General features: G+C 38.4%; 1 protein-coding gene across 1 annotated transcript in view; it reads right to left on the reverse strand.

Annotated features, from left to right (window-relative positions):
• Nucleotides 1-12,129, reverse strand: part of LOC128612029 (A disintegrin and metalloproteinase with thrombospondin motifs 2-like) — a 137,737-nt gene that overhangs the window by 12,587 nt on the left and 113,021 nt on the right. Inside the window, exons 6-12 of the mRNA XM_053631933.1 lie at nucleotides 10,042-10,198; nucleotides 9,579-9,684; nucleotides 8,307-8,450; nucleotides 7,976-8,108; nucleotides 3,965-4,078; nucleotides 3,665-3,810; nucleotides 2,539-2,714 (exon numbers count right to left, since the gene is read on the reverse strand). Of these exons, the coding sequence (XP_053487908.1) occupies nucleotides 2,539-2,714; nucleotides 3,665-3,810; nucleotides 3,965-4,078; nucleotides 7,976-8,108; nucleotides 8,307-8,450; nucleotides 9,579-9,684; nucleotides 10,042-10,198 (976 nt within the window). The remainder of the gene's footprint in view (nucleotides 1-2,538; nucleotides 2,715-3,664; nucleotides 3,811-3,964; nucleotides 4,079-7,975; nucleotides 8,109-8,306; nucleotides 8,451-9,578; nucleotides 9,685-10,041; nucleotides 10,199-12,129) is intronic.

The raw sequence follows: 12,129 nt of genomic DNA on the forward strand, positions 1-12,129 counted from the left end.
AGGCTCTCTCCGGGGACTTGGGGCACAAGGTTGGGGAGACCCTGAGTGGGGTGCCAATCCATCGCAGGGCACAATTGCACATACACTCACACACCCATTCACATACTACGGACAATTTCGAAATCAGCCAACAACGCATGTCTTTGGAGTGGGGGAAGAAACCGGAGTACCCGGAGGAAACCCCTGAAGCATGGGGAGAACATGCACACATGGGGCGGAGGCAGATTCGAACCCCCAATGCTGTCTCCTTGTCCTCCTCTTGCCCCCTTGGCAACACTATTATATGAACCTTTGTTAAAGTATAAGACATTGTACACTTTATACATTTACAGCTAGATTTAACGTTCTGTAACGTCCGCAAAACAAGCTAGTTTCTGTTATCACTTACATTATAACAGCTATAAACTGTTCTCCCTTCACCAGCCTCTCTTTTTTTTCTTGCCAAGAGTTTTTTTTTTTTTATAAATCTGTCTACCATACGAGTCCCTGTGTAAGTTGATGCTATAGTAGCGATAACAACAAGCTCATTAATATAAAGCTGCAATTTGTCTCACAAAAGTGTACTCCCATCTCACACACAGAGTTCCCAGCTGACGGTGTTTGGAAGCACTCCTGTCAAATCATAAAGCCTCCGTCACCGGCGCTGACAGCCACAGAGAAGAAAGGAGGAGAGACTGAGAGCGAAATGCCTTCTGACTTATAGACACTGTTTTTAATTACCGCAGCTTCATCGTAAATATTGAGTCTGACATTGAAACTGGCAAATCTTTACAACCCAACATCATGTAATCAAATAAACATAACATCTTGTATATCAGAACAGTTAATAATGATGAAATCATTGCACACATTAAAAAAAAAAAAAGAAGAAGAAAAAGGAACTAGAATATTTCTGTGGCTTGTCACTATTACTTGAGCTCTGCGTCAAATCAATATCTATTTACTAAATCCTACCAGACGCATTTGAGCTCTCAAACTGGGCTCGGGGAATAAAAATAATCCATGCACAGAACTCTACACACGTTCTGCTGTTTTGCTGTCAAATCTCGACAACACCAAAAAAGTCCCCGCTTTGCTAAGATCCACTTTGGCTGTTCCTGTCGTGATCGTGAGATCTACACTCACAGCTGAGGAGTTAACGGTTCTGTGGAGATTACACAGCCTGCTTGAAGAACTCAAGCTCGCAGAGGACGTTGATGAAAGACAAAACAGGCATTAGAGCCGGCAGCTTAAACGTGATCATGTTTTCGCCCGTTCACAGTGCTCTGGAGCTGAAAACATGCAACAGGGACAGATTTACCGTACAGGCATCTGTTAAAGCAGAGCCAAATCAAGCTCAGAAAAATGATATGAGGTTTTCAGTGACGAGCTGAAGATTTTTTTTAATTGCTTGGACACACACTGTAAAAGCGGATAAGTTCATTTAACTCGGAAAATTTGAGGAAAGTAAGTACCTCAAAATTTTTAAGTTGATAAATCAGTTTCTTTAAGCCGAATACACTTAAATAGAACAAAATTTAACTCAATTAACTCTATTTAAGTGTATTTAGCTTAAAGAAATTGATTTATCAACTTAAAAATTTTGAGGTACTTACTTTCCTCAAATTTTTTCGAGTTAAACGAACTTATCCGGTTTTACAGTGTGTCAAATATAATATGATGTAACATAAAACCAAGAGACCGTTTTAAACACGAAACATTAAACAATACTGAATAATAAAAGAAATGTATTGTTGCATGAATAGTAGCAGTTTTAATGATCACATTATTCTCAGGAAATTTGGTTTGATTTATATGTGGTAGTCAGGATATGGCTTCCACCTTCATTATTCAGCAGTTTATATATACGTAAAATAGCACTTGATCCAGCACAATTGTTATTATTTTTCCTTTTACTCTGCCATGTACACAACTCTCTTCAATGTCTCCAGCAATGTCCTCCATGTGAAGAAAAAAAAAAAAGGTTTCATACACTTTAACAGGACGGTACTATAGAATTAATTCATCGTATGATTTCATAAGACACTGGACTACTGATTGGAAGGTCATGAGTTCAAATCCCAGCATCGCCAAGCTTGTCAGGTCCCTTGAGCAAGGCCCTTAACTGCTCAGTTGTATAAATGAGATAAATATAAAGCACTCTGGATAAATGCTGTAAATGTAATATTGGCCTCAAATGGCGTTTCATAGGCTTTTTTTTTTTTTTTTTTTTGAGTGTGTTTTGAGTACAAAACATACATTTCAGCATGACATATTGTGGTTACATTAAACTGTCAGACAATGGGCCTGGACTTAATCCTGCTCCACGGTCAAACCAATATCGTGCAAGTCGATGGTCAGAATTGCACGTCGCAGAAACACGCCTCTGTTTCATTCAAACTCCACCCCCTTGTGCATAACTCTAGCGCAACTTCTGTGTAGCCCTTAATTCCAGAGTTGCATTGGGGTTCTGAATGCTGTTGTGTTTGATTTTAATCCCAAATCACGACTCTGAATACAACCCTTAGTGTCTGTATGGCTTGTTGTTTGGGTACTTACGGTCAGGGTGCTCATAAGGCAGCCAGTGGTGTTTCATTGCGTGATGCTCAAATTTGCTGTCCATGGAGCTGCACTGCTCGGCCCTGTAGTCCCGGTACGGGTCCTCACACTCATGAGTGTTACACACCCGGAACTGATAGTTTGATCCTGGGCAGGTGCGTCCGCCATTGGCAGGACTGCAGAACATGAAAGAAGTAAAACATGTAATAATAATTACTTAGAGATTTAATTATAGCTGCTTCATTATCGGATAACCACCTTGACTAAAATTCGAAAGTAAGCTCCGCCAATTTAACGGAAAACTCCACCCAGAATCCAATTCAATATGTTTCTATGGGAAATTCACTTCCTTAAGTATCTAATGTTAAACGCTAAATGCTAAATGAATAACTGTAAATGATTAGCAGTTCGAATATAAATCGTTTACAGCATCAATTTATCAGCATTTAATTTTTGATACTTAAGGAAGTTGCAGTAATACAACTAATCATTATTTATGGAAAACTAAAAGTCGAAGATATTGAGCGTATGTGAATATAAAGTAATGCTTTATACCTGTAGCTGCTGTTATAATGGCCTCTTTAACCAGCCTGTAGAATCTCGCTTTTCTTTATGATTGTATTTTTATAGTCAAGGTTTTAACACTCAAAATGACCAAATGTATGCTCGAGTGCATCTTCTAAAACATTTTGTTTTTCATGATTCAGGAAGTATTTAATATCCGAGGAAGGGTTACTCATACGCACGCTAGTCTAAATACGGAACGTAGCAGCCCGTAGCACGTTTTTTTTTTTTTTTCCCAACATCTGCGTAGAAAATCACAAACGTGTATCTGGACGGGACTTAAAATGAACATACGGCTGTTGAGTTTGGTGAAAAGCAGGAGGTCGTTTTCCTCAGACGATGATGGAGGGGGCGAATAAAAAAACACAGACACAGAGTAGTGTCTGTAAAATAAGAAATGACCCCAGGGCGTTCGATCATGTCCGAATAGAGCTTAAGAAGTTCATTACAAAATAAATCTGGGACGCTGTGGAAAATCACGTATTAATGATAAAGAATATGATAATAAAGACGTTCGTGGTGGATTCTTCGTTTTAAGATTTACGCGCCCACACACACATACCGTGGATCGTCACAATCACGAGTGCGGAATTGTAGTCCTCTGCCGCAGGGCCGATTGCAGGCACCGTACTCACTCCACATGCCCCAGTTTCCATCTCGCTTTATGAAGGCTGGACTCAGCCAGTCACAGCGTCCTTTAAAGCAGTGCTGAGACCGAGAGACAACACAAAAGTAAACACAAACTATACTACAGTAATTATGTAATGAGAGCTGCATTTTCCATATATATATATATATATATATATATATATATATATATATATATATATATATATTTGTGTAAATGGCCAAGCACTAGCACCTTGCCGTCCCCACATATCGTGCCATCAATCGGAGGTCCTTTTTTGGTCTTGCAGAAAAAGGGATTGTCGGGATGAGAACACCAGAGCTGCTTACATGGGTCAAAGGGCCGGTACTGAGGGAGAACAAGTACATGCAAGATTACTGACATGCTGACTCAGGGGCCAGTGAAACAGTCAGATGAATTTGAGTTGGATAAGCCTGTCAACGTTGACGTATTGCTTCGAGTCAGGGGCAGAGTTAAAGATAATACAACAGCAACACTTTAAGGCAACCTGTTATAAGCTGTTCAAATCTTCAGTGGCATTTATATAATCTTATCTTAGATATATGAGATCTACAGCTGCAGTAACATTTTTAAACACATCCACTCGAGGTGTTTTTTTTTTTTTAATGAATATCTTTCATTCATTTCATTCTCGTTATTCTATGAAATGTACATATTGAGGGTGTCCCAAAAAGTCTCCATACATAGGGGAAATGCCAGACTGGTTTGAGTTGACAGGAAGGCGGTGGTAACTCAAATGGCAACCCTTTACAACCGTGGTGAGCAGAAAAGCATCTTAAATGCACAACATGCCAAACTACGAGCGCAGAAGACCACATCGGGGTCCGCTCCTGTCAACTTTTCCCAAACGTCAACTGTCCTGTTTCGCACCGTGCTGTGTGAAGTCTAGAGACTGCTGTGCATAAAAATAACAGTGATCCTTAAAGAGTTACTGTTTGAGTTAACAATATGTAAGAATATACGACAAAGCTGTTTCATGCAAACCAAAACATAGCAATGAAGAATAAAAAACACACATTTTCAGTCATGGCGATTCGGACAGCGTTAGACCAACACCACAGTGAGCTAGCAATGCCACATGACCACCACTTAGGTTCAGACATGAATGAGAGCAAAAATAGATAGATGAATGAAAACCAAATTATTATTGGTTTATACTTGGCCTTTTGGGTCAGTTAGTCTACGGGATAGTAACTCAAGAGAAACACTTTATTTTCTTGTCAAGTGGGCTACAGTTTCAAAATGTTCAACATTTTCTCAGTAAAAAGACATGGCTTTTTTGTCTTATTAATTTCAAGAGAGAAAAGAAAAGAGGCCAGGGTTCATAGCTGTTATAAGTGATAACAGGAGCTACTTTTTTATGCGGTCGGTAACAACATTAAATGCAACTATAAAGTGATTAAAAGTACAACTTTTTTTAATTATTATTATTATTATAAAAGCGCCTTTGACCATCAGTATTCATGCCATCATAATATACTAATAAATACAGTTATAAACTGCAAATTTCTGAAAATATGACATTGAAATGAAATAACTGTTTAAAGTTTTGTAATTAAAACTAATGTTTTAAATAACATAGTAAAATTAATATAAGCATTTTCAAAAGAGATTTTATATTTATTTATTTTTAAATATAAATATATATTTATTTTAAATATAAGATATATACAATAAATTCATTAAATAATATGTAATTAAATGTGATTTCTTTTTTTTTCTTCATGTTTATAGCACAATGTGAAAAATTACAGGCTACAAGAAAAAAAAAGTAAACGCAAAAAAAAAAAAAAAATCGAACTAATTGCGTAATTCACAGTAATATATTCAAATAAAATTTGCATAATTAATACCAGTTTATTTATTTATTTTTTCAATTTAAAGTAGGATCAAAATCTACTTTCCAGCATTTCATGTTAAGATATTTTAGCATATTTTCTTTAAGTACATAGATTTGTTGTTCATATATTTTGCATTTACATTTACAATACAACATACAGTTTAGGACATTTTAAACACAAGGTGCATTTATTTTATATTTATTTTTTATTTATTTTACTAGGGAACCTTGAGTATAAATGTAGGGGTGCAGCTTTGCAGAGAACCATAAAAGCAGGGATCGGATTTGTATTTGTTTTGTTTTACCTTTATAAAAAAAAAAAAAAAAAAAAAAAAAAAAGCTACTTTCAGCTAACTTCCACCAAAAACACTGACTAAATTTGAACTTTAGCTTCGGCATCAGTCATGAATTGTCATGTCAGTACATCACTAGTCATCAGAGATTCATTAAATATAACAAGATACTGAAGATGCTCTAGAGATAATGTCTGAAGGCTAAAGACAGTTTAAATGATAAATGGACTTTGTATAAATTAGCGACGTGGTATTTCAGGTGTATTCTAAACATTGTGAGTAATATACTACACAAATGTTTGGAGTCAGCTTGGTGCAATGTGACAGAAGTAACACATCAACAAATCAAAACACGTAATGGAATAATGGCTGGGAGTGAGAAAGGGAGGCGTGGTCATGTGGCTGGTTGATGCCGTCCCTTACCTGCGCTCCTGATGGCCCCAAATTTTGCAGCTAAGGGAACGGTTTGACAAGAGAGTAAAGCACAGTCCATGCAGAAGTGTGCACTGCCTGAGAACACTTATTAAAAAAACCCAACAACCGAGAAAGGAAAGCTGCATCTGGCTGTTTTAAATGAACCCAAACCCTATCCTAAAAAAGAGACAAATATATACAGTTGAGGTCATAAGTTTACGTACGCCTTGCAGAATCTGCAAAATGTTAATCATCTTTAAAAAATAAGACGGATCATAACCGTTGCATTTAGTTGTTTATTTAGTCCTACTCTGAATAAGCTATTTCACAAAACAGATATTAAAGATAGTCCACAAGACAAGATAATAAATAAATTTACACAAATGAACCAGTTCAAAAGTTTACACACCCTCGATTCTTTATACCGTGTGTCGTTACCTGGATGATCGACGGCATGATGTGTTTACGTTCTGTGATAGTTGTTGACGAGTCCCTTGTTTGTCCTGAGCAGTTAAACCGCCCACTGTTCTTCAGAAAAATCCTCCAGGTCCTGCACTTTCTTTACTTTTCCAGCATCTTCTACATATCTGACTCCTTTCCTTTAAACGGCGACTATATGATGTCGAGATCCGTCTTTTCACACCGAGGACGACTGAGAGACTCGTCTCATACACGACTATTACACAAGGTGCAAACGTTCACCGATGCTCAAGAAGATAACACGATACATTAAGAGCCAGAGGGGGGTGCAAACTTTTGAACAGGATGTTAGGTGTAAATTGTTATTATTTTGTTTTTTTGTTTTTTTCCATTTAGTCCTACCCTTCAAAAGCTACATACACTATTTACACCACTGATTTGATGAACGCATTTACATAACATCTCCAGTGTCGACGCTTTTGTAACCGTCAGAGGTAACTCTCACGTTTTACAGTATGGGAAAGTCGTCATAGCGACAAGCTACATACACTATGTTGCCTTACTTGCCTTCAAGAGAGTGAAGGAAACGATTATTTTGTAGCTTCTATAACGTATTTAATAACAGGAACTAACTTGCTCGGCATACTTTTATAGGTATACTATAAATGTAATCATAAATGGATAAAAAGTATGATATGTCCTTCATTAATAAACAATCAATTGTTGTTGGAAAATTGCTGTGGTATAAGAGGAATAAAACAGTTCAGGACATGCTGTTATAGGAAATGCATAAACTTTGGGTTTGTAACTCTGCTTTCCGTATTATTTTCCTCTATGAGCATGACCTCAATTGGTTAACTCCTCAATATTAACATATTATTTAGTGTGTGTACCTGTACTGTATGTTTAATGATTGTGTGTGTGTGTCTGTGATGTCCTTATACAGTTCCTGGATCATTATCTATCTAGTCTCAGTGTCAGAGGCTCCGCTCACAGACCTGTCGATGTAGACTTATAATGCATTATAAGTGGCAGCATGTATAACATCGCAGTGATCAGTCTTCATCGTTCCACGCTGAACCATGACTGACTCGAAATGAAAAAACTATCATGATCAGACGATGGCCGTGGAGTTATACATGCTCACAGCAGTCCTGGGATGCTGTTGGAGCACTCCATAATGCATTATAGTGTCAGGGCGAAGATTGTGTGTGTGTGTGTGTGTGTGTGTTGGGGGGGGTGAAGAGATTCACTCACCGCTGTGCACATCATGTATCCGGCGCCGAAGTCAAAGCGACACTGTTCATTCATGGAGTAGTGCAGGCCTGGCAGCTGGGGCAACTCCTCCCATGTGTGCTCAAATGGATCGTCTCTCAGGCAGTCATACGAGCTGCATATTGGGGGGGGGGGGTTGATAATAATAATAATAATAATAATAATAATAATAATCATAATCATAATCATAAAATAAAGCAATAATATAAAACTCATAATTATATATGAATGTGTGGTTTTATGCAGTATGGTGAGTACACTTGTTTCCTTATAATGTGTGTGTGTGTGTGTGTGTGTGTGTGTGTGTGCTCACTGTAAATAGCGGCCCAGTTCCTGTTGGCTACAGTGGGACCAGCGGAACCTGTGGAAGGCGGCCTGCACCAGGGGAGCCATGATGCTGCCCATCTGCACCTCATCCCCACATCGATTCCCCTGACCATCATGCTCCATTCCCAACCTGCAACACACACACACACACACACACACACACACACACACACACACATACAGTCAGATTATGTTCTATAATCAACTGTGTTTTGCATGAGTACAGCACACGTTTTAGTCAGTGTTAGAAATATTACTGGCATCATCGTGACCCTCATGTTGCTGCCATCTACAGATTTTGTCGTTAATTTAGTTGTAATAATTTATTAATAGATTATTTTAACCCTGCCGTGCGTACATAATTGAAGCACATATTTATTATCCTTCATATTTTTAGGTACTTAAAATGACACGATGTATGAATATTCATTTTAAATATTTAATTATCACTCATATTAAATATCACTCATCTTATATACATGTCTGGGAATGGCATGAGCATGGAAATGGGCATTTTCAATGCTTGTGCTATTTTCTTATAGCCACGCCCCATTTTGTGAAGCTCAACAACCTTTTGCCGCACATCACGGCTATATTCCTCACTCTTACCCATCGTTATGAATGACTAAGGGAATTTGGCTTGTGTGTTACGTCATATTTATACCCCTGTGAAACAGGAAGTCATGGCTGAACAATTTCCTGTTCCTAGTCACCCAGGTGTACGAAAAACAATTAAACATCAACGGGAATATACTTCAAATATATTTTTCAAATAAGATTTTTTTTTGTGGATAAACCTGTGTTGTGTTTGCAATTGTTTGACATCTGTGAGAGCAGAGTATTTCTGTGAATGCTTTTTTTTTAACAAAAGTTCAAAAGGTTAAATAATAAAGAAAAAAATTTTTCACAGCCTTCTTTGCTCATATTTACCAAGGGTGCCGATATTAGTGGCGGTCACTGTACAACTCAATTAAAGAAAATGTCATTTTGAACAAAGTAAATATATATATACCAAAGGCATGCTGCATTGAGAACAACAACTAGTCTAGAAATGAGGATAATGATCAAGAGCTTCGAAGGCGATCTCATATTTTCCGAAAATTAAAAAAAGAGCCTTAAAATGTGGACGCTGTGCATGAGAGGGTTCAATAAAGTTGAGAGCATATAGAAAGTGTGAGTGTGTGATTTAAATGGATTCCTGAGAGTTTACAGTTCATTGTAAAAGAGTGTAAAAGAGCGCAGTAGGACAGAGACTTACACATGACCGGTCTCGTGGGCCACTACGAAGGCGGAGGAGAAGCCGTCCTCATGGTTCAGAGTGCAGCTTCTGACTGGGTGGCACATACCAGTCACCGGAGCGTAACCTGATAAAACACATCACAATCTGATTGAAGGGTTCTGGTATCTTCCCGTACACACACAATCTCCTCTATAAGATAAATGCTAAACGGACTGCGCTCATATAGCGCCTTTTAACCTTTATACTGTTTCTCATTCACCCATTCACACAGGCAAGGTGCTAGCCTGCCATCGGGAGAGACTTGGGGGTTCAGTGACTTGCCCAAGGACATGTGGAGGCATGTGGGCCGGGGATCGAACCACCAACCCTACGATTAGTGGCTCTATCATCTGAGCCACAGCTGCCCTGTGAAAGATCTATAAGATCTGTGGACATCTCAGATATAAACATATAGTTGTGATGCATGTGTGTGTGTGTGTACCCTGCATCCCTGTTGGTCCGAACTCTTGGCGTGTAAGGAAAATGGCGTGGTCATGGTAGTCTTTATCATTAGTGTCTTTCCTCTGCTGCTCGAACGCCCAGCGGCACACGTTCTCCAGACTCTGAGACGGGTTTCCCAGCTCGATCAGATTCGTGGACTGGAATCGGACACAAGAAAATCACTCTCGTTACATTATCAAGCAGCTTCCAGAATCAGATTCTAAACATTTTTACTGCTTTCAAGCTTGAAAGTTCACGATCTACTGGCAGATCGGTTTGTGCGATGTACGTTCCCTAGTTTGTCCAGACTCGTGGACTTGATTCAAAAGAGATACAACCGAAGTCCATTATAAAAGCTGCCCGGGGTTTTTTTATTTCATAACATCTGGAAGGAAAATGATCCCTCTGAGCCCAAAAATCAATCTGTTCTGGTATCGCATTCCCCTGTTCTTGTCTCATAGCATTCAAAAATCGGTGTTTTTCTTCCATTCGGGTGGTCAGGGACTGCAATTCTCAGCAGCTCTTAATGCCCTTAGGTACTTCATTAACAAGACAACAACTTGACTATTCAAAAAATCTGGTAAATAAGTAACAAATTCCTTCTTATGCATTCCTACCTATGCTATACAGCTGTGTGTAAGAAACCTTTTTTAAAAAAAAAAAAAAAAAAGACACAGACAGAATCCTATCTGTTACTTCTTTGCTGTTCTTAATGTTAGATTTGAAAATATTACATTAAATAGTCTGATACACAGATCGCACCGCCGTTCCAAGCTCATGGATTCAAAACATTAGCCGGTAATTCAACTTGTGCTGTAACGTGGCCACCGCAAGCAGAAGATACTTTCCAGATGTGTGTCCTGAAACCGCCTTTCTCCCTTTCCACGCCATCGAGTTCATGGACTTTGGGAGCCGAATACTGAAAACGAGTGCAGCGCTTGCGTCTGGCCAGTAGAGAGCGACGTTGAAGTGTTGAAACCTGCTCCTCGCACCAAAGCTGTCACTCTTAACATCACTCGTAGTGTTAATCACGCCATCATCACTTATTAAAATAGCAGAGGACTATTTTAGTAAGTGCTTACTTAATATTTCAGCAGAAGAAGATCAGAAGTATTTCACTGCGCTTGGCTTGATGGCTTAATACACCATATTTTCCAGCTTTATTCCACACACATAAATGTGGTAAAAAATAAACTCATTATGTGTTTAGTGATATTGATCCGTAAGGAATTATGGGTTATATCTTCTTCCATCGCAGCGCGGATGAATTCTCAAATCTGATTGGTCAGGAGGTCTGGATTCGTTTGACATCACATCAGTTCCGACAGCAGATCAAATCACAGGGTTATTTTAATGCGCTAATCGTTCTAATCCGTTATCGTTTCTATGGTGACTGCTAATTTGCGGATGTATGGTGGATTACGCACATAATCTAACACGAATAAGAACCCGATTGACAAAAAGCATGCGGTTACTGTATTTAGCAAAGAAACACATATTATTACTAATATTTACAGTATATTGTTAATATTGTATGTTTTTCTGTAAGGAGATATATATATATATACTGTATCTCCTTCAAATGTTTAAAAGTCTGCATGTTTTTCGACATGGGAAAGTCTTCAGGACAGAAGACTCAGTAACGTGACAAACTGCATATTTTTTAGTCTTCAAGAGAAGGAAAAAAAGAGAGGCTGATGTTTATGGCTGCTCTAACGTAAGTGTTAACCTGCACTGACTTGTCTTAGAGATGATCCACAAATGCAACTGTAATTGGATAAAAAAAAAAAAAGTATGACATTGTTCTTGAATAAAATAGAAAATTGTCAGCATAGGTTGAGGCACTGTGGTGTCAGAGGCATGAAACACTTCGGGATGTGCCCGTTATCGAATAATACGCAATTTCTATGTAGTAAAAGTAACTCTGCTTCGTGTCAGGCCTCTTCACACCAGCTCATTGTTGATCATTTTCCTATAACAGCACTCCCCTAAGTGTTTTCTGCTCTTCCGGAGACACGTCATTAACACTGCACAGGTTCATATGACAAAACATGGTCTGGTCTTTACTATTTCGGAAAACACAAAGACT

This window comes from Ictalurus furcatus, chromosome 8, assembly GCF_023375685.1.
Source record: "Ictalurus furcatus strain D&B chromosome 8, Billie_1.0, whole genome shotgun sequence".
Lineage (NCBI taxonomy): Eukaryota > Metazoa > Chordata > Actinopteri > Siluriformes > Ictaluridae > Ictalurus > Ictalurus furcatus.